At 40.7% G+C, this 23,612-nt stretch overlaps 1 protein-coding gene across 1 annotated transcript in view; it reads left to right on the forward strand.

Moving 5' to 3' along the window:
• The first annotated feature begins 851 nt into the window (after positions 1-851).
• LOC122532105 (homeotic protein proboscipedia-like) overlaps positions 852-23,612 on the forward strand; it is a 45,485-nt gene continuing 22,724 nt past the window's right edge. Inside the window, exon 1 of the mRNA XM_043660583.1 lies at positions 852-1,736. Within this exon, the coding sequence (XP_043516518.1) occupies positions 1,217-1,736 (520 nt within the window). The 5' untranslated portion in view covers positions 852-1,216. The remainder of the gene's footprint in view (positions 1,737-23,612) is intronic.

The following is a 23,612-nucleotide window of genomic DNA, read 5'->3' on the forward strand; positions in this document are numbered from 1 at the left end:
ATCACGTGACTTAGCCGCAGCACGGTTGCACGCAGCAGCGCGAGAGAGAGCCGACCGCGCGACGAAAGCGGAGTGACGCTGAAGAACCAACTCGGCAACCAACCGACCAGGCCCCCCTACTCGACGGAGAAAACGAGACAGCAGTAACAACAGAGACACGCCACGGAGAACATTGCAGAAGCGAAAAAGACCGCGGTGGAATTCGTCAGCGTGCCGCTGTTGGCCTCGAGTGGAAGTCACCAGGCGAGAGAGCCTCTCTCTTCTTCGTCCCCGAGAGTTTCCTCTCTCCTCTCCACCCCCTGCTGCACCCAGTGTTTCCGCCACCATCGTGCTCGATCCTCGAACGCTCGATCCCTTCCCACCTTCTCTTCCAACCTCTTTCTTCTCTCTCTCTCTCTCTCTCTCTCTCTCTCTCTCTCTCTCTCTCTCTCTCTCTCTCTCTGTTCGTTCTCTCTCTGTCGTCGTCCGTTTCACTTTGATCGTTTCTCTCTCAACTATAGTTCACATCTCCGGCGTCGCCCTTCTCGTACCACCTCCACCTCCACCTCCTCCTCCACCACGTCACTCCATGGCAAGTGTACATCGCGATCGCTGGCTCGCCTGCCTAGCCAGCCAGCCAGCCTGCCTGGGTTCCGGCCGATCGGAACGCTCCTGGTAGCCGCGGAGTACGCGATCCGGTGCGCGCCACTCTCTCGTGCCGACCTCGTCACCGATCATCCTCGTCGATCCAACGATCTCCTCTGTGAAAGTGTGCTTCCGCGTTTTTCCTTGGTGATCCAACCGCCGTACGGATCGGTTCTGTGATACTCTCGAGATGGTATCTACGCGCTGCGAGTGTTCTGTGCGACGTCGTGCTTCGATCTCCAGTGAACTCGGCGAAGAGATGGCCCGATGAACGAGCCAAGTGGGAACCAGCTGTCGTCTACGGCTCCTGGTCGAAACCCGATATATAATTCTCGTGGAATGAGTGAATTCGCGCGATTATGACTCCGCGGTGTATGAAACTGCAGTGCGAGGGATTCGTTCATGGTGTAGTATCGTTTCTCGTGTTCCAGATGACGGAGCCGCAGCACGATTAAACTCACTTTGGTTCGAGTGAAAACAAGGACCATTCAGATATATTAATCAGTAAGAGAATCAAGCGGAGCCAAACTGAGTTGTCTCCGTTTATACACAGGCGAGAAGGAATTTGAAAACGAGTGTCATCCACCGTTCCATGCGCGACAAGCAACAACTGTTGCCACATCGAGAAGAGGATCGCGAGAATTTCACGCAGCTAGGTGGTCCTGGCAGCGTGCAACCAGCCGGAAGGCAGCTCGAGGCATTGGTCCACGCGGGCAAGGAGATCGCGAGCGTGAAGACGAGGCCGACGACACCCGTCCTGGCGAACGACGGAGGGGGTGGCTTCTGGCTGGCCACGGTGGCAAGTGTTCCGGCCGGGCTGCCCCCGCACGGGACCCATCATCCAGCCATGGACCCGACATGCGGCTCAGCAGAGACAGGCTTCATCAACAGCCAACCCTCCATGGCGGAGTTTATGACCGCATTGCCCCAACTGGCCGGCGATGCTAGCCTTCAGCATTCTCCAGGCACCGGAGGATCCATCAGTCCTGGATCCCATCATCCTGGTTACCACGCCATGATGGATCCTCACGGGGTCGCCGATCCGTCAGTCAACGTGCCCGAATACCCGTGGATGAAGGAGAAGAAGACCACGCGGAAGAGCAACCAGCAAGGTAAGCAAGTGAAAATTGTGAAAGATTTGGAAGGATCTAGTTTGAAAGATAATGATACGAGGTTTTACGAGGAGTTTCTTGCGCGAGGAGGAATGAGAACTGTAACGTCAACTGGGACCTTTGTAAGAGGAATTCGATACTAAATGGCAAACGAGTGGTTCCGAAATTTGATATTGGTAGGTTTCCAAGTATTTATTGGAACGAAACGTGTATTGAAAGTTGAAATGTAGAAATTGTTTTGAAGAAGTAATTCGAATGATTCTAAACGATTGTATTCGACGATGAAAAGATAAATGGATCTAAAAGGCACCCCGCTTGTAAATCGAGAGACATGATTAGTCTTTTTCCGTGTAAGTTACATTATCAATTAGCAGGACCCCACAGGACGATTCAAGGGATCGTTTGGTATATGTTTCGCTGCGAGGGTGAATCGACGAACGTCGATTAACTGTGGCCCATAGCGGTCTACGTGTATTCACCAACGATTACTGTTCTTATTTCATATGGTTTTACAACCTTTCCACGATGCCTTAATAAGTACAAATCCCTCATTCGTCGCGTTGATCCTTCGATCGTTTGATCGTTCGATTTTAACATTTTTTGAACGAGTTACGTTGGAGCAATCAGTGGCTCGTATTTTAAAATAATCGGCCAGCGCTAGCTAATTTCTATAAAACAGATTTTCAGGCAGAGAGGAGTTAATCCACAATTTTATTATCCAAAATTCGGCATCCAAGAATTCGATATACGCTATTTAACATACAGTCTACTATTTGTAGGATTTAGAGAACCACAGTCGGGATTCAAAATATCTTTACGAGTCACTACACGACACCGAGATACAACGGTGTCTTCACGTTGCATCGCTCTCGTCTCATCGCTTAATAAATATTTTTATTCATTTGTATGAATATTCGTGCAATTATATTCACGTCACAAGTGTTCATTTCCAACTCCCCATAAAAGCTCGATGGAGCAACAGGACAATGAAACATAAAATCACCCCTTTTACACATTAACAAACACATCATTCTTCGCAAGGAAACGTTCGTCGAAAAAAAAGATCAGCGAGCCGTCATTCATCAACATCTATCAACCTTCTATTCACTTCGGACAGAACGTTTAATCGTCTACAATCGGTGGGGTATAAATCAATTACCGAGGAGAGAGAGCTCGTAAACACGAGTGCGAATTGTCCTCTAGATCCTGCGTTTGTTACCCCTGACAAAACTCCAATCGAAAACCATTGCATTAAATCGGCGTGTTAAGCTGCGTTTACGTTAAATAAAAGTAACAACGGGCTATCAATATTTTGTACACCAAATATCTTACAACGATTAAAATAAGAATATCACTAACAATAGAATTTCAAGTAACGTAAATGAGTAAATGGAAGAATATGCTCTCGTTGCACTATTTTCTCAAAATTATAAATATCTCGGGTAAATTAAATTCGTGGCAATGAACCACAGTGAAGGATTGATCAATTAGCTCGTTCGATTAAAACTCGTCCAATATAATCTAGGCTTTGCCAACAGCCAGAAAATTATAAACATCAAAATTAGAAATATATCAAAATAAATAAATTATAAATCGGTAAATTAAATGCGTGGCAGTGAACCACAGTGTGAAAGTTCGATCAACTCGTTCGTTCAACTAAAAATCACTTGATATAAACTAGGTTTTGCCAACAGTCAGAAAAGCCACAATCGCAAAACCAAATCAAAATTATAAATATCTCGGGTAAATTAAATGCGTGGCAGTGAACCACAATGAAAAATTGATCAATTAACTCGTTCGATTAAAACCCGTCCAATATAAGCTAGGCTTTGCCAACAGCCAGAAAATTATAAACATCAAAATTAGAAATATATGAAAATAAATAAATTATAAATCGGTAAATTAAATGCGTGGCAGTGAACCACAGTGTGAAAGATTGATCAACTCGTTCAACTAAAAATCACTTGATATAAACTAGGTTTTGCCAACAGTCAGAAATTATAAATTATAAATATCTCGGGTAAATTAAATGCGTGGCAGTGAACCACAATGAAAAATTGATCAATTAACTCGTTCGATTAAAACCCGTCCAATATAAGCTAGGCTTTGCCAACAGCCAGAAAATTATAAACATCAAAATTAGAAATATATGAAAATAAATAAATTATAAATCGGTAAATTAAATGCGTGGCAGTGAACCACAGTGTGAAAGATTGATCAACTCGTTCAACTAAAAATCACTTGATATAAACTAGGTTTTGCCAACAGTCAGAAANNNNAAATTATAAATATCTCGGGTAAATTAAATGCGTGGCAGTGAACCACAATGAAAAATTGATCAATTAACTCGTTCGATTAAAACCCGTCCAATATAAGCTAAGCTTTGCCAACAGCCAGAAAATTATAAACATCAAAATTAGAAATATATCAAAATAAATAAATTATAAATCGGTAAATTAAATGCGTGGCAGTGAACCACAGTGTGAAAGATCGACCAGCTCGTTCGTTCAACTAAAAATCACTTGATATAAACTAGGTTTTGCCAACAGTCAGAAAAGCCACAATCGCAAAACCGAATCAAAATTATAAATATCTCGGGTAAATTAAATGCGTGGCAGTGAACCACAGTGTGAAAGATCAACTCGTTCGTTCAACTAAAAGTCGCCCGATATAAACTAGGTTTTGCCAACAGCCAGAAAAGTCACAATCACAAAGCCAAATCACGGAAATGATTCGTTCGAGGATTCATTGGCTAAATGGTGATGAAGCTACCGCGTACTCCGAGTCAATTAACGCCACGGTTCCGTGTATGCGCGCGTTTCTACGTGGATCGTGTGCACGTAGATCGTCTGTCCGGCGACACCACGTTGTGGCTTGCCACGAGGTGCCCGTTGTCCGACGGCTAATGATAGCCAGCAGCCGCACCTTTTCCTCGACAAGATGGCATCTGGACCTCGTCACGTGCGAAAACCGCGCGTTTCCCAAGCATTCGTAAACATTCGCCGACAAATTATGATGCATCGTCCGGCGGAACGTGAGTTCGCCGCGCGAACAATCGATACACCGATGGCCAACACATGCGGGCCCTTGAAAACCCTTTCAATGAGAACGAATTGTTGTCTTCCGACGTATGTACGAGGACACGAGAACAGTCCACCCTGCGGGGAATCCAAAATTGAAAGAAGAATCCCACGTCTTCGACTGGCTGTTTTTCTGAAATTCGTTCTGGTTTGTGGCAGAGAACCTCTCGGTCAACGTCGATTAGTATTTTCGTTAGGTTGTGCTCAACATTTGTGGATGGTTGGAAAGATGATGACACGCGGTGCCATGGTCACGGTTGTTGAATTTTTCCCAAAGTCGGTAGCCTATTCTCGTTTGTTCTCTGATTGGTTGGCGGCTGAGCGAGATCTTCGCTCCAAGGATTTAACAACGGAGAGAAATTGTCATCGAGGTGGTGTGCGTTAACGCAATTTCCTGCGTCGTTACGGGGCGTTCTTCTTCCAATTGTGCAACCGGAAGTGGTGTAATACCGAAGGATCGCGTTACGAACGCGAGCTTCGATAGCGGTGTAATTGACTCGTCGTCGTGTCATTTTAGTTAATTAATGAAATTGCGAAATGCAGGCGATTATTGTCGTGATTTTTCTACTACAGAGTTTCCTCGTTCACAAACACTCTCATATTTACAATCATCTTAAACGATGACCTGTCATAATGGTACAGATACATGCGTCAATCTTTTCAAATTTGTAATCAATATGTAAAACAATTTCTACGAACTGCAAAATTGAAGTGAAAGAAACAGCAACTTCGGTCCGTGAAAACTTGCAAGCACAGGACAGTCATCGGGAAAGTCTTACAATCTAAATAAACAAGTATATATTTCATCAAACAGTATGATATGTTTGTTAGACGTCACTTTTCACTTCGTCAATTCGATTTTTGAAATTCCACGGCAAAGCATGGCAAATTGAACAGAACTCAACAACATTCAAATCGTAAAGAAACATCCTCGATCGATTGAAAGAAAGAATGGAAAAGTCCTCTGAACGAGAGGAAATTTCGAAATTTCGTCCGCTTGACGCATTGACTGGTATATAAACAGAAGGCAGCGGGATCGCGATCCATTTTCCAGCAACTTGTTGGCTATTGTCGTCCCATCGAGCACCAATAAATCTACGGTGGAGGACCGTGGCGCGGTCGTTGGACGCAAGGTCGCGCGCCGCCGCCACGATCAAAGGGGCGGCCAGTGGTTTATGGGCGAAACCGGGCCAAAACGGGCATCGCGTACTGTTCCCATTTATCCGGAAGGCGGTTGGCACTGTCGTCGGCCTCGGTTATCCGTGGAAAGTCGCGGGCCGATCCGGTCGCGGGACACGTCGGAAGATTAAGTGTTCGGCAGGAAGGTTAACCAGCCGTTGGCCAGGCGGTAACACGCGGAATCATCTGTAAATTGAGCGCAGGGCCAACGGGAGAGAGCGTCGGGACGGCCATAACTCACGTGGCCTGCTCTCTGCCACCGATCCTCTCTTCGTCGTCTCTATCTATCGCTTCTCCCTTTCTCTCTGCCTGTTTGCCTACCCCTTGCCCGTGTTTCGCCTCTCGAACCCTCTCTTATCGTTGGACGCTGGACGACAACCCTTCCCGATCATCCGACCTTCCATCGTGGCAATTTTAAGACGCACAGTGCGTGAAACACACAGACGAAGACAATTACGAGGAGACTGTGAATTTCTGTCCGTTTGCGAGGTCTAGACAGACTGTGAAAAATATTTGCAGTATGAAGAAAATACTGAAAAGTGTAGAATTATTCTGATTGACGTGATTAGACTGCGGTTTTTTATATATTTTCCTATAGGAAGCTTCAAAACGTAAAATTACAATAGGCAAAAATATAGAAAACATTGAGTATTTAGATTTCATTTCTTCAGTTACGTCCATATGAAGATATTACGTTATTACGAAAATCAACTCTACCCTATCGTTTGTTGGAAATTTTAGAATTTTACTGACAGAAAACGCTACTGACAAACAACGAGATCGGAGAGGATGCTATTTTTGTTACGAGAAATGTCCGCCGTTTAACGCTTTCGGCGAGATTCATTCTACCGTTCACTTTCCCGTTTTTTTTCCGGGAGACTTTCTCTCGTTAGCGGGTACTATATTATCATTGTACTTCACAGTAGCAAACTTCATAATTAAGAGAAGATTGTGCGAAGATACAACAAAGTGTGATCCAGTATACTGGCTCCGAACAATCTGGAAAACCAAACTAAAGAATGGTTCCGGATTTCTTCGAGCTGCATTCGTTATTAATTTTGTCCACAGAAGAATTTTCGCCTCGAATCGTCTCGCGTCTTGCTCGAAGAAGCAACTGGATTTTCACGCGTTTCTGGGAAACTTGAAGATAATGTAAAAATAAGAAATTGTAGAGGAGTGAGCATTAAAAAACGTCCAAATTAAAATCAAAGTTTGACTTTGTTCAGAAAAATTTTTCCAAATATATCACGTGTATTGTATATCTTTGAATATAGAATTTCGCGAGCCTCCGAATATTACCAAAAATTCGCAGAAAACTTCATTCGACTGTCTATTAATCGTCTTCACTTACATTTACAAATTTATTACCCACATTATAGATAATATTAAATTCTTCGATTCTACGAAACAACCAAAATATCGTAAATTTAATCGATCAATGTTGATATTTAATAATAATTAAATATATAATTACACTTATTTACAATAAAGTAGTATTTTTATAAATACAAGATGAAATATCGTAAATTTTTTTAATCAATCATCAATGTTGATATTTAATAATAATTAAATGTATAATTACACCTACATGCAATAAAGTAGTATTTTTATAAATACAAGATGATATATTTACATACTTATTATCTACAATATAGACAATATTAAATTCTTCGATACGAAACAACCGAAATATCGTAAATTTGATCGATCATCAATGTTGATATTTGATAATAATTAAATGTATAATTACACTTACTTGCAATAAAAAGTAGTATTTTTAAAAAATACAAGATGATATATTTACAAACTTATTATCTACAATATAGACAATATTGAATTCTTAGATGCTAACCAAACGTACACGTTCGTCAAACTCCATCCCTTAGTTGAATTTCAGCAGAAATCCTCCTCGACGACGCGCCTCTTCGGCTCCCTGTCAAACTCCGGCCAGAAGAGATTGTTCGAAACTACCGGCCGATCCTCAAATAAGCCGGGGAACAATCGCGCGAACACCGCAAGTATCGCGGCGATATTAATTAGCAAAGGGATGACGACGTAAGCGGCGGTGTCCTCGTGCCACGTAGACACCATCAGCATCGTCGCCAAGGATGAAGATACGGCTGGTGTCTCGTAGCACGGCGGAACATCCTGGCAAGGAGATAGCAAGGAGGATAATGATAATCCAGCTTCTAGCCTAGTGATATCCCGGGGGATGCAGGGATTAATTGACACATCGGCGTTTCGAAGGAGAGAGTCTTCTGGGCTGGCGCCTCCGCTTTGCTAGCCGTGGCGACGTGACTGATGAGACGCCTCGAACAAGCCATCGTGAAAAACACCGTTGGATCCGTGGCGTGGTTTTTTGCCAGCCACGGATCCGGCAAGAATTACCGGAGCAAACCATCATCGGCTCTCTCTCTCTCTCTCTCTCTCTCTCTCTCCTCTCTCCCCGCTCGTCTCTCTGCGCAGCCCCTCCCCCCTTGGGCGAATAACTCGTCTGTCTAATCAGACGAGTCGTCCACCCTTCCTATTTTCTTCGAGAAACCCGAAGCGTGGAAACAAACGCGCGTCGATGTTACAGATTGGAATTTAATGCGAGTACGGTGACACACGCGGGAACGGGACGGGACGGGACGGATGACGGGAGGAAACGAGGGTTGTCTTGAGAAAAGGACGTGCTCGAGGAACGCTCCAGACAGCGGGAGGCTGCTAATTGAAATTTTCGGATGAAGACTCGGAGGTGTCTGGAATATTCGGTTCCGGGCTGTGAGTGGCAGATAGTGGTGCTACGAAGCGAGATTTCTTTTTTTTTCTTTTTTTTTTTTTTTTTTTGAATTTTTAATCAAAAGGATTTTTTTTCGGAATTCGTTAAAACAGTTCTAACGTCTAAATTTTCTCTATATCTTTGAAAATGTAAGATCAAGTAGCGCGATATTTGGAATCGCTGCAATCAGTCGCATACGGAAATTTGAGAACGCGTGAAGAATATTTGAAAGTGATTAAATACCAGTGATTAAATTTTGCACATTCCGAGTCTCTTAAATTTGTGACTAAAAGAATAAAAGGATGTTTTACACCGCTACGCTAAATTTTACATGTGAGACAGAAAGATCTTCAATCTTACTTATATCGAGTCTCTTTCAAATTTCAATAAAAATTAAAAGGGAAAACCTATACCTGTTTGACACCATTAGAATTGCAGACATTCAAAGTTTAAATCTAACACACGACGGAGAAGGAAATTTTGTTTTTAAATTTAAAATCGAATAAAACGAAGGATGCTTGGAAAGTAGATTCTGCGGTGACACGCAAGTCAACATCGAAATAAAAAAAAAAGAAAAAAAAAATCGGAGGGGACGGGGATTGTCGAAAGAAAGGAGGCAGTCGAAGTTTCCAGTCGATTCCGTGATAAAGGTGATTGAACGATTAGGAGTCTCGAGGAGAGGAAATCGCGGTTGGAAGAGAAAGGGGGCATCTAATTTAAAGATTCATTGGAAAGTAAATCCGCGGCGAATTAGAGATAACTCTCCTAGGAAATCCCAGCCAGCGAGCTCCTTAGAAGCCGCTACGTTTGCTCGACGAAAGAGAGAAAAGAGGAAAGCGAAAGAGAAGCAGAGGGGTGCTCTTAAGACTATGGCATCACCGGGAACGTATTTAACCCGGGGGATAAACCAAACGTTTGGTGGAATGGAACATGAAATTTCTTCGAGTGTTGTTGAACACAGAATTTTTAACAGACAGCTGACTTTGGACTCAATTTAATTTAATTCGACAGATTTATGAAAAAAAAAATCCTTGTTTACGAGTAATACTCGAAGAAAGAAAGGGGACGTCCTCTGGATTTTTCTAAAATTCGAAAGATCGTGGGTGGCTGAATCGTGGAAAACAGAAGGCCAGGGAAGCTCGTACGGTCATAAAATCGAATGATAGTTCAATTCTCTGACGTAAATCCAGCGTGAGCCTTTCTTATCAGCTGCTCCGCAATGTTGTACAAAGTAGAATCGAAAAGTTTCGGCGACTGCTGTCAGAGGGGAGAATTTTGAAACAGTCGTGTTGCCAAAGATACCCATTTAAGTTCCTTCTTTCCTAAATTAATTCGGTAAAGAAAAAGAAAAAGAAATACAAATAAACAAAATCTGAAATCTACCAATAAAATTACACGGAAACCAGGAAAATTTGACTCAATTTCGAAATTGTTTCTTTCTCCCATCTTGTACTTATCTATTATCTCTATTCACTTAGATTTAATTTCTTTTAATACATATACGTATACGTATTGAAATGAACCGACAGTACATACGTGCAGAGAAACATATTCTTGATACATAAATGTACATTTCTATTGCACCCTTTACCAACAGGAGAAACCATAACAAGACACGTATCACAGTAACGTCAGGACATTTAATTTAATAGTTTATTTTCATACACACACATACACGTTGTCACTGCATTTCTTATAAAGAGTTCTCGTTTTTGAATAAATCGTTATAAAAGAACGGGCTAACGCCGATAAATAAATAAACAGCAGACATTCTACAAGGAGGAGGGGAGACACATCCTTAACAAATTTACGACAACAGTTACTACTGTTCCAACACTTGGCAAGCGTCCGTAAAAACTGGGAATCGGCATCGCGGCTTTCTGCGTTTATAACACGGAACTGCACATCTGCGTGGAACCGGTGCTTGAATAATAAACACGGTATAACAAATTGATAATCCGGAACCCCATAATCGTGCGCATATTTCGGCGCGGGGGAATCTGTGGACCGACACTAAAAGAACTTTCCACGCTCGTTGTTGCGCCAAATGGGCCGCTATAAAAGCGTGGGGCGCCCACGCGGCAGCCCTCTTTCCTTCCCGATTCCGTTTCACCCTCCTCGTCTCCGGCTTCCGTCGTCTCGCGCTGCGTTCACTATGATCGAAGCAACTATAAATCCGTCCAACAAGTTGAGTCAGTAGAAATAAACGAGCGATTGAAACAGAAGCGTATTTACAATCTCCAAATATTGTAACACTTGGGATATAAGCATAGCGAGTCGGTGTAGGTCGCGGTGCAGCTGATTAGATTAATAAGGTCAGGATAGAGTTAATCAATTGTCTCTTTCTCTCTCTCTCTCTCTCTCTCTCTCTCTCTCTCTCTGTTTGTTCTAATTGCTTTATCAGCTACATTTCGACTTAACCTCTTGCGCTGGAATGACGTGCCACTCACATCGAGAATTTTTTGTCCCAAAATTGCAATATTTCCTCAGTTTCAACTATATTTAAGATTTGTAGAGCAAAACAATTTATATTTAAGTATTATTATTAAGTATATAATAAGTATACTTAGTACACTTGTATAAATATACTTACTATACTTTTATACTGATAAATATACTTAGTATGACATACTTTTATACTGATAAATATACTTAGTATATCATACTAAGTATATTACTATATCATACTTACTATACTAGTATACTGATAAATATACTTAGTATGATATAGTAATATACTAAGTATATTTAAGTACCCAGGCAAAACAAATAATAAACTTATTACTTCTCAATCATTTCTAACCGACGAGTTCAAGAAGAAAGCGACGAAATTGTTGTATACGATTCGGTCACTCGTTATGGTCCGCAGTCAGTTACCAGCGCAAGTGGTTAAATCTATCTTTTGTCTTTTTACCTCTAAACCCCTGTTCGCTATACGTTTTCGTCTTTAAATTCAGGAAATTAAAATTGAAAATTCTGTAAAAATGTTATCGAGTGTCTCGTCAGCCGATGGTTGAAGTCCCTTGGCATTTGTCACGCGAATCGTTTCGTTTACCCTTACCGACGCCGCTGTAGAATACGATTCGCGTGTGTCGAGTCCCGTTTCGTGTTCCTTCGTTTCATCGCGCGTGTTCGATTTCGATATTTCGAACTGAGCGCTGTTCGATAAAAATGTTTCGACAAGCCCTGTCGAAGATTGATGAATCGCGGGAAAGTGCCGGCGGAAATCTGATCAGAAGGGTTCGGTTCTAGTGAGATGTAAATAATAGCTACGCGGATACACTGGTGCGCGAATGGTTTTACAAAAGGAGCGTCGGTCGTCGTTCGTATAAACTGGTGGATGGTTGTTGGAGGTCTTGCAGTATTGCTTGAAATTTGTAATTTGATAGAGTGAAATTTCGTGGTATCTGTGTCGATTGTTGCGTGGAAATATTTGTGAAAAGTTTGGGGATAATTTCGGAGTAATTTTCGTATTTTTGTTAAAACTTGAAAAATCGTCATCCATGATTGAAGAAGTCGTAAAAACGAAAACTTTTCCAGTCTTTTCTCTCTTTCAAATTAAAAAACAAAAAACTTTCGAAGGTAATTGAGGGTTCAAGACAGATTTGAGGGCCAACTCAATGGCTCCCTGTATTTCTCTTTTAATTACACGCTACTATAGTATTTGCACTTTCACCACGAGCGGTGTGAATCATGATTTCGCTGCGATGGGAAGTTGCGTAGTTTTTCGTGCACCTATCTGAAATCGTCAATTGTAACGGAATGTTGGTACAATAATTTTAAAAACTAATATCGCAGTCTAATAATAATAACTGAATTGACTAATTACTATAACTAATGAATATTCGGGTTAATAGAATTTTTATTATTCAAAAGTGTCAAATTAAAAGATAATTCTGTCAGACCTTTTAATAATTTTTATAAAGTAGTATTCCTTAAAAGTTTGTGAATTTTCTATCTAATTATTATGTGTAGTGTGTTACGTAATTATTAGATATTGCACTCTACGATTCTTACATAAAAATGAAGAGAAAGAGGGCACGCGAGCACATTTTTGGGGTTGGTTTCTAGCAACCTTCGGCTAATAAATCGCCGGACCGGGACTGTTTATAAACCGTTTAACCGTTGGCAGGTTTCGCTACGAAGTAGCACGGAAAAGCTGCGGCGAAAAAGTGGGAGAAACGCCGAGGAGACGAAGCAAAGGGAACGAGAACTATGATGGATGAGCATGAACGACGCGCGTGAAACTCGCCTCGGTCCCGTGCGACAATAGAAACAAATTAATAATTGTTTACTTAGCAACTTACTATCAGTCGACTTAATTACCACGAGCTCGATGATTTTTCCGCTCTAATATTTAATTGGCGTTCAAGTTAGTCTCTCTATAACTGCTTCGATAGTTTATGAACCGGAGCGCTGAGGGAGTTGATCGTTACATGTTCAAGAAACAGTAATTGCCCTTCGTGGAGTCTAATTGTTGGTTTCATTTTATCCTGATATTTTTCTTTTATGATTTTACCTTTACGGTCACGTTCTGCTATGTTCGTGCTATTGTGTTCTTTTTTTTTCCCACGTATTTTTAGTGCAGCGTTTCCTATTTTTCTTCCCAGCCGTCAGCCATATTGCATTTTTTATTATATTCCTATTTCTGCTTCTACTTGCAATTTTTTCCAATTAATCATTTCTCGTGTATCCCGCCTTTGCTTCGGAGGAAAGACGTAGGGAATTTAAAGACGATCTTGGATCTATTCCAATTAATTTCCAAAGAAAATATTTGCTTCTAGACAAAACAAAATATATCCTTCAACTTGCAGTTTTGTTAACCATCGCGTAATAAATTGTGAAAGTATCGCAGATACTTATAGAACGATTAAACATCCGAATTGTGTGTGACATTTTTCTCAATTTACATTATTTTTCCTGTTGAAAGAAATTTTAAAACGACCGAAAACGTCATTTCCTTCGAATTTTCCAACTCGTATCTTTCTGTGTTATACAACCGCTGCCGATCTTTTCGTAACAAACAGTAGAATGATCATAAAGTGGACGATCTTCTCTACATTCTCAAATAAATATAAAAATTTCAAGGCATTTTCTCCCATTCTAACTTTTCAATCTCGTTGCAATCTTCGTTACGAAAACACAAAGCCAACTTTCCCGCAATAAATAATGGAGTAACGACGATTAAAACCTTGCGGGTATCGATTTCGAAATCATCCCCCGTCGAACTGACGAGGGAGGTCGGAGAAAAAGAGGAGGAGAAAGAGAGAGAAAGAGAGAGAGAGAGAGAGAGAGAGAGAGAGAGAGAGCAGCGAGTGCGTGGATCGTCGAGAGTTGCACCCTCTGGTCGGTCTCCCCCGAGCGCGATTCGACGTAGCCGGTAGCTACCAGGGGAAAATAATGCATTAGAAATTCAGATGACCGACGGAGAAGGTCGTGGCGCGATTTATCAAATAAAAGCGCCACGCTACAGTCGGATGCCCGTCCGCGTTGGTCGTTGGAAGCGACAGTTCATTTTTAATATAAAACGAGACTCGCGAAGAAACGCGGGGAGCAGAGAAGACGATTCCTCGCGCTGCGATGACAAAAAGACTAGGGCTGATATCGCCGCCGATGTTCGCGTGGAAAAAAAGCCGTGATCTCCTCGCGGAGAACACGATTCCTCGAACTCGGTTAGTTCGTTTGTTCAACACTAGACCGGTATTGTCTTTCAGATTGAGAATGATTACGAAAGATGTCCGCTGTATCTTTAGTGTTTGGTGATCATCAAAGTAGCAAAGTTCTGGTGTTTTTAGGGGAGGAGAGGAGAACTTACGTTTTACTATATAACACAATACAATATAATACAATATACATTATTTTACAATATTTTATAACACATATAATATTGTAAACTAATACAACATAACATAACATATACATATAATATTGTAGCAAATACAATTTACAATATAATATAATATACATTATTTTACAATATTTTGTAACACATATAATATTGTAAACTAATACAACATAATATAACATATACATATAATATTATACATATAATATTGTAACAAATACAATTTACAATATAATATAATATACATTATTTTACAATATTTTATAACACATTTTACAAAATAGTATAACACGTATATAAGTACTTATATAATTACGTATATAAGTACACGTAAAAGTAAAAAGTACTTTTCATTTAATTCAGTGTCCTAATGATGTAATACTAGTATTCCTCCTATTCTGTCTGCACATGTTGAAAATACAATTTCGTAACTTTATTTTTGAGTATAGTTTGTATAATTAACATTGTCTGGTTTTTAACAAAAGAAAGTGCGTTGTTGAATAAATATTATTAAATATTAAAATAAATATTATTTTATTTTATTTTATAAACACAAACCTATATTTTGCTAGACACTGACAAAATTGTTTCCCTGTATAAGCCATCAAACACTTGCTCATTTTGCGCAGAACGATTATTGCATTAATACAACATTAATACAATTCGCTCGCATAATTTTCGATTTTATCCAGCTTGCAGTAATATTCTGACGCGAAAGCAAATGTTCTCGATCGACGAGGCGAAATTTAAAGTGTCCGGTGCCAAAACGACGAGTTCATGTGAACGAAGAGAATCGAGTGAAGAATCAAGATCGATTTATAAGACAGTGGAATATACATAAAATTCCTTCCATGGCAAGTGTTCGAACACTTTCGTATGTCTATCTCAGACTCAAAAATTTGTCTTCCAAACACCTTCGGCGTTTCACGTTCACAAAAATCATCGTCATCGTCTTCTGTTTCGACTTCCTGTCCATCTCTCGCATACTCCATTCAATGCCGACAAAAGAAGTGGCCGCTATCGCTCGCAGGCCTCTTGTCCACTCTCGCTCGTTGTTTCCACGGTGTCAACGTCCTGCACCAACGACGGAATCAAACGGCCATCATCAGAGGAGGCCGGGGTCCTTTGAAAGCGGCGCTGTCGAGCGGAGGCGGCCAGAGAAGGGGCTTAACACTTTGATCGGCGAATGACTGGCGACTTTGCATTATGAAGCTAAACTGTTCGCGTCGAAGAAGCAAACGCGGTGTCTAACGCTACCGCGAAGTGTCGGCAACTTTTTTTTATCGCGTTGTGAGGCCCGCTCGCGGGCAACAGGTTTTGCTCGATACCGCGGCGACACGCTAGTTCCTCTCGTGATTATCCTGCTTTGAGCGTTGGTACCCGACCGACCTATTGCGCGCAGCGTAACATTGTTATTGGTTCGTGTCCAAGAGGAGGAATCGTCTTTGTAAACAGCGACGCTTAACGTTACATCTTCGCGCATTTTCGAGATGCTCCGGACTCTCGACAGTGGGGTTGTAGCTTGTTTACGAGATATTCCCCCGCGTTCGTTACTTCCTCGTCGAGATTGACGAAGCTTCGAGAAAACTGGCAGAGCTCCAATGACGCGAGCTGCTTGTCACTTTGCTGCTTGAATTCGCGCTAGTTTCGAATTTAGACGTAGCGGAAGAACGGTTCGTTGGTTTAAGAAAACTAGTGCTTTGTAAATCAATATTTCACGCTGGACTATCGTGCTCTGGATAATAACTATAAAAATCCAAGCTGGCTGCCCGTCATCAATTTCTCAGAAATATCAACCGTCGAGAGGAACTACCAACAAAAAAAAAATTAAAAAAAAAACAAAACTCTGTAGAAACTCTTGGAAGAAAGATTATGAATAGCTGCCTTTAACTTCTCCACACACCTCGAGATACAAATACAAACGACAACAGGGGGGGGGGAGATAAAGGCCGAGACAATTCCCGATTCCGCTGAAAGGATTCCCGTACAATGGGAAGAATCGAGCGTGGCGAGGAATCGAGGTGGCTTTAAAATCAACTTAGCAGCGATTCCGTCGGAGCGGTGTTACAATCGCGGACTATAAGCACTTTACTTTTAAGGGGACATTAGCCGCGCGCTCCCTTCTTACGCGTCCTTTCTTTCGCGGAAACCGCGCCGCCGCCTCCGGGAGGGTGGGAGAAACGGAGACGTGCACCGTGACCACCGTGAAGGGTGACAGTGGCATAGGAGAGGGGGATTGTCCGGGGTAATTAGCCGACGGTCGCGTTGAAAGATCTCCCAGCGGCTGGCTCGGCTTGTCGCGACGGGTCGTGTCCAGAATACCAAAGCCATTCTGTTTGGAAAATGTCAGGCCACCGATAAAAAGTCACGCGACATGAACCATCCAGCGTGAGTGTAAAACAAGGGGACCACGGAGGATTCGCATTTAATTTAATTATCGAGGCGCGATCACCTTCGGAGCGATCCCTACATTTGACACGATGATTGGTGAAGGGAAGGTTTGAAAGGTAGCGACGGTGTAGAGAAAGGTTATTCCTTTTGTGATTTGAGATGGTGTTTTTTTTTGGAAAAATAACGTGACAGATTCAGGACGCTTGATTTCGTGACATTTTGAAAGAGCAAGCTGTGACCACGGTGCAGATAAAAATTACTTATTTCTTTATAGAGAGTGCAGGTTTTGATTTCTAATTATAAATAAATTTATCAAAGGAATTTAGAATCATGACACAGCTCCTCCAACATTCAATATCATAATCTATTCATATTACTAAATACATTCTATACGTCTCGCTTTTATACATTTTATACATCTACTACAAGTAACATAATCTCATTTGAAAACGTTAGTCGTTCCGATCCGACGATCTTAATTCGACGTGATCTACATGATGATCAATACAAACAAGTGGAATCGAATCCCGCACCGCAACCACAATCCTCTAGACAAACTGGAAACTCAAATAAGCTGAACGACACGATACGACGAAACATACGATCGCACCTATACACCAATACACAAAATCCAACCCTCAAACAGCGTAAAACCTTCGGAACCTCGAACTTCCCCTAACCGATCTGCATCCCCCTCTTTGTTCACCGACACGTATATAGGAAAAGAAGAAGCGGTGTAGCGCAGGTTGGCGGCACGGATCGATTGTCAGGGGGCACCGGTAGTCGAAGCATGACTCGCGGATTCGTAGGTAAATGCGTTCCTCGCGCGAAACTCCGTACGCGTTGGACGTGGCTGACCAGCCGACCAACCGACGGACGGCTGACTGCCTTTCTGATTGATGATCGCTACCGGACTCTCCGCCGCCATGCATACCCTATCCTCGACCTCCACCTACGCTGCTCGCTCGCCATACCACGAGTCAACCCTTCGCTCGGCCGAGCGGAGAAAGGCCGGCCGATTCGTTCCTGGAATCTCACCACCTCCATCCTTCACCTCGATTCCATGTTTTTTTCTTTTTTTTTTTTTTCTTTTCTTTTGTTTGTTGAATTCTACGCGAATTTCGCCGGTTGTTTTCCGCGCGAAGCTGGCCGAAAAGATTTCGCATTCAGATCTGACCGATCAGGTCTGCCGATTTTAAGAAACACCACCTGGGTCGTGGTTTAATCGCGAGTTTTGTGAATTCGGGGAGAAAAGTATTTTTTGGGAGGGGGAGGGGGAATTCTTTGCTCGCGAGAAAATATTGGAAATTCGAGGATAAACGAAATTTTTGGGGAAACCTTTAGTCGAAGTCATTGTTCGGTTGTAAGTTTGGAAAATGAGAGTTTCGTAAATTTTTGTATGATATTTTTGTAAAGAATTATTGTTCTTTGCTTTGTAAAAATTGAAGATCATATTTCTAGGAAAGATATTTATATTTTAGTATTTTAAGGAGATATTGCAAGTTTGAAAAATTTGAGAATAAAGAGGAAGAATCACAGAATATCGCCAAGATGTTTTTGGGGAAATTTTTAAGAATATTTAATTTATTGCGAAGAACTGAAATAAGAAAAATTTTTCTACTTTACGCACACATGAGAAAGAACGTAAAAACATATTAGAATTTTGATAAGGATGTATTCTATACATTAAAGTTCTTAAAATAGTGAATTTGTCAGAAAAATAAATTTTCCAGAGTACAATGCAGGAGTGTATTTTTAAAATATCCAACGTTTGGGAACAGTTGATATTCCGTGGAATTTTATTGTTAGGAAAGATTGTCGGTAAGAATTAATTAAAAGTTGTATCGATTCGAGGGCTCCGCTGTTACGGAGAAATTAAAACTCCCCGGGAAACTTTAATTGAAGAAGCTTTCTAAAAATTTTCTCGAAGCAACGAATGTTAAACGTTCGCGTAATTACGCGAACAGTCTATTATTGATTGTAGCTAGCGATGCTGCGATATCATCGGATCGATGTTAAAATAATGAATTGGAATAAGCAGCGAAAGACGAGACACGGCATCGGAGTGATGAAACGTGACTGGACGAAAAATCGAACTTCCATCGTGTTTTCCTGACTAACACCCATGATGTAACAATTTCCACTTTAACCACCAGTCCTTTAAGAATATTACACGCCGAATCTTCTCAGAAAATTGTCATTAAATTTGCCCATTTATCATCTACTAAATCACCATATAACTTGTTAATTTATCATCGATCGATCACTTCAAGTCAATTCAATCACTTAAAAACTCAACATATTTTTTAATACATACTTTGTATCCATTTTCCCAAGACTATTATTCAATTCAACAATTTCTGCTCGCATAATCAATAATTTTCAAAAAACTTTCATATTTATCAGTGTGTCGTCCAAAATCGTTCAAAGACTGAACTGAAACTGACCGACAGATCATTTTTAATAATTCTTCGTTCCATTTCTCACGTGAATGGCAAGTTGTCTCTTTTATTAATGTTCCTTTCGAAAACTTTCATTTCATTGGAGGTCTCAAGTTTCGTGAAGAATATCAAATTATTTATATATATAATATATAATATTTATAATATATTAAAATTCAAGTTTTAATACATTATACACCTCTCTGGATTATTTTATTTAATTAATTTAATTTATAATCAAACTAATAGACGATCAATTTTTATTAATAAAGGAATAATTAATTTTATACCTTCATCAATAATAATATAATTTATTTTATGTTTATGTAATGTAGGTTCTCCTTTTTCTTTAAATTTAATTAGAGATTTTAGTATATTATCTCTTTGCAATAAACACTAGTCATGTTGCGCTCAACAACTTTAAATATTATTGAGCGACAATCTTCGTCGCTAAATATGAAATAAATCTACACGCTTGTGAGATCGATTTCACGTGCAACAATCTAGCACGATGAACCTGGATGAAAGATCCATCTACAAAAGCCATCGGTGAGAGAAACACAGGGCGCTATTTAACTGCTAATCGAGCAGAATACGCGTACACGGATGACCTGGCACGACCTAGCCGAAGGAGAAGAGCGGTTACAAGGAAAGGGGATCCGCTTCCTCCCCCGGGGGCCGACAAGCGCTGAGGTTCCATCCTCTACGTTCGCCCACTTCCTTTCATTCGGGGCAATATTTCTTTTCGCGAGTCCCCTTCGCAATGTCCTTTATCTAACAAGGAGCAAATCATTTCCCTATTATTTGCTCGCTATCGCGCTCTCGCTCCTCCGAGGTTTCCTGCTCTGGCCTCGTTCGAGTGTTCCAGCCTGTCTCGTTTCTCTCGCTACGAGAGCACTAACCTTCCTTTCATCTCTTTCTTCTCTTCCCTTTCTTCCGTTCTCTCCTTCGTTTTCTGTTTCTTTCTTTCTTTCTTTCTTTCTAGCTCTCAGTCTCTGTCGCTCCGGTTCTGGTCTCGCTATATTTTTTGGAGGCCGTCCAAAGTCTGTTCATCGTGTGTTTCATGTCCGCTTTCAAGCTCGTGGTCTTGTTCGTCTTCTACTTTCTATTATTTTCTTCGTTTGATCCACGGTATTTTTCACTCGGCAGTTTTCTGGTTTCAAGGATGATACTTTTTTTTTATCGTTTTTTTAGTTTTCAGAAAAAAAAATTTGCTAGAAAGAGAGTGACTTGCGAAAATCATGCTTTGGAAATTGAATAAATATTCTTCAATTGTATAAATATTCAGTTTAATTATAAAAATTCTGAAAATTGCATTCGTTTTAAATTGTTAATATTGTCGCGAAACTATCACAATTATATGTATGATATGAAACAAATCTGAGAAAATATATGGACAGAAATTACAAGATATCGTACAAGCACATCGCGGAGATTGTGAAAATATTTATTACTCAAAATAGCATTAATATTTATTTAACAACCTAACAAACAGACAACTATCCACTATGTCATTAAATTTTAAAATTTTGTAGAATTATGTACAACATTTGTGTAACACGTTCATTACATAAGTGTGATATGTATATCTAAATAATAATAAATATACTAATAATAAATATACGATAATAATAAATATACTAATAATAAATATGTATATCTAAATAATAATAAATACCTAAATAATAAATATACTAATAATAAATATGTATATCTAAATAATAATAAATACCTAAATAATAAATTGCAATTTCTATAATTTTCTCATTGATTACAAATTTACCCACAATCACGCAGCTCGAATACTTTCTTTAAAACTGCCTTTACTCTCGAAATATATTTTTTTACAAGTATTCATTGTCCAACCATAACAAAAAAAAAAAAAAAAAAGAAAGAAAGAAGGTTCTTCTTTTCGTCGCGAGGAATTCCCGGAACACGCACGAAAACAGCATTCTCCTTTCGGCGATTTATTATCAGGCACGGTGGCCTGCCTTCGAAGTTCGCTACGAGTTTTAAGGGGAGTAATTTAATCGTAATTAAGTACCTACACGCTCGCCTCTAAGTACATAAAGTTTATACACGAACGCGCGACGCCTGAAGCGAGCGGCCGCGGTCCTCTCGGCTGAAAGGGGTGGCCAGTGGTCGGTTTAAACAATTATCACAAGGGTTGCAGCTTGCACGAGTTGACAAGGGTGATAAGTTATAGCGCGTGTGGGGTTGCTTAGGAAATGCTGCGTGGTCAAGTGCCGCTAGCCACGATGAATTACATCTATTACGATAATGCAACACTCTCTCCTTCTCTTTCGTTCGTCTTTTCGTTCTGCCGACTTCGATGCGAGTTTTACTTTTTCGATTTAATCCGAAAGGAACGACGCCCCGCGTCGTAATTTACTCTAGGCCGCGGCGCGGCTAATTAGCTTGGAAAATGAAATTCCCGCGAAACCGCGCCTTTCTCTCTCTCTCTCTCTCTCTCTCTCTCTCTCTCTTTGTTGCCAGCTCTTTCGCCGTTACGAGTTATACTCAATCGCCGTGAATCGATCTCTGTATCTTTTAGTGAACTAGTCAGCTAGTCTTAGTGAGCCAAGGACTTTTACTCGTGCAAATTCATGTTTTTACAGGATCTAATCTTTTAAATATTTCATTTTGATGAACAGGAGTTTTGTGTTTCATGTTTTTGCATGTTAAATGCACTTTGTAAATTTTGAAATGAAATATATCATTCACATCGGGTGAACAGAATATTTTCACGAAGAAAAATATCATCGAGTTTTATTAACATTATTGTTACAAGAGATTGTTGTTAAAATATTCCTTGGCATTTAACGAGTCTTGAAGTTATTTCCTACGTGCCCGTAGTTTGATTATTTTAACGTATAAAGCGAGCAGAAACGTTGCAGCGTAGCTGCATATTACAGTAGAAACAGCCGTCATTGTCAGACCAGCTGGTAACGAGCCTCGGAAACTTCCTCCAAGTAGTCTCAGTTTATAAGTACCACTTCTCGGTTTTAATTTTAGACTGACATGAAATAGGCTTCTTCAAGAGTGATTAATACTTCTAAAAATTGCACACTATAAAAATTATAAATTTACGCTTTCACAAGATTTATAAAAATTTCGTTCGTTTCACCACAAATATAAAATATTCGTTGTAATATTCAGACAACAAAACGAATCTCCATTTCTTCAATCGTAATCGTCGTGTCTAAGTATTAATTTATTTAAACATTCGTCACAATTTCTTCAGTTGCATTCTTAAAACGTAAATTTAGTAAGTACGAATACGTACTCTATAAACACAGACCAAACGTCTCTCCTTAATTCTATAATTACTCTCGCTTTCAAGTTTTAACAATAAGATCCATCAACCTTCGAACTCGAAAGAAGAAACGTTTCCAATTTCACCGCAAATTCAAAGAGACAGAAATTCCAAAAGAGTTCGACAGGAAATGTTCGACAGAAAACTGCGAGAGAACAGGCGGTTCGAACAATATTTTCATTCATGGGCGATGCTGGCGACTGGCCGCACCCTCGGTGTCGCGGAGGAGCGTTACATAAGAATCGGGCGCGGAAAGGAGCGCTCGTAAATCTGAGCGGCGACGCGTGTGAGGGGGTGCTGCCAGACACGGGCCGAGTGTCCTTTATAGCATTGTTAACAACTAATGTATGCGGCCCCCGAAACCCTCGCACATTTAACATTCTTTAACATTATTATACACATGGCGGCCGTCTGAGCACGGAGGTTCAGCCACCGGACAGTGTCTTCGTGCCTTGCCACCCAAAAACGACCCTTCGCGCTCTCCCCGGGGAAGATTTCTCTCGGTTTTATGTAACTGCAACCTCGAAACCCTTTTCCATCCTTCTCGCGTCGATCTGCCACCCTTTTTCTTCCCTTCCTCCTTTGCTTTCTCTTTCTCTGTCTCTCTCTCGCCCTCTTCCCCTTTCCTTTCGGCGAAAGCTGCTGAAGTTCCTCGTCGTGTTGGAAATCCAGTCACGTTTTAAGACTTACGATCGGGACCGTAATTTCGAAGAACAAGTGCCGCTTACTACTTTCTGATACGACTTAAGAGAGGATGCAGGGGGTTGAAACGACGCGTGGAAGTGCGGCCTGGATCGAGTGTGATCTAGGTTTAGAAGGGAAGCCTGAATTGAAGATGGCAAGTGAAATGGATCATGAAGAAC

This window comes from Frieseomelitta varia, unplaced genomic scaffold, assembly GCF_011392965.1.
Source record: "Frieseomelitta varia isolate USP_RPSP 00005682 unplaced genomic scaffold, Fvar_1.2 scaffold_435, whole genome shotgun sequence".
NCBI classification, from domain to species: Eukaryota; Metazoa; Arthropoda; class Insecta; order Hymenoptera; family Apidae; genus Frieseomelitta; species Frieseomelitta varia.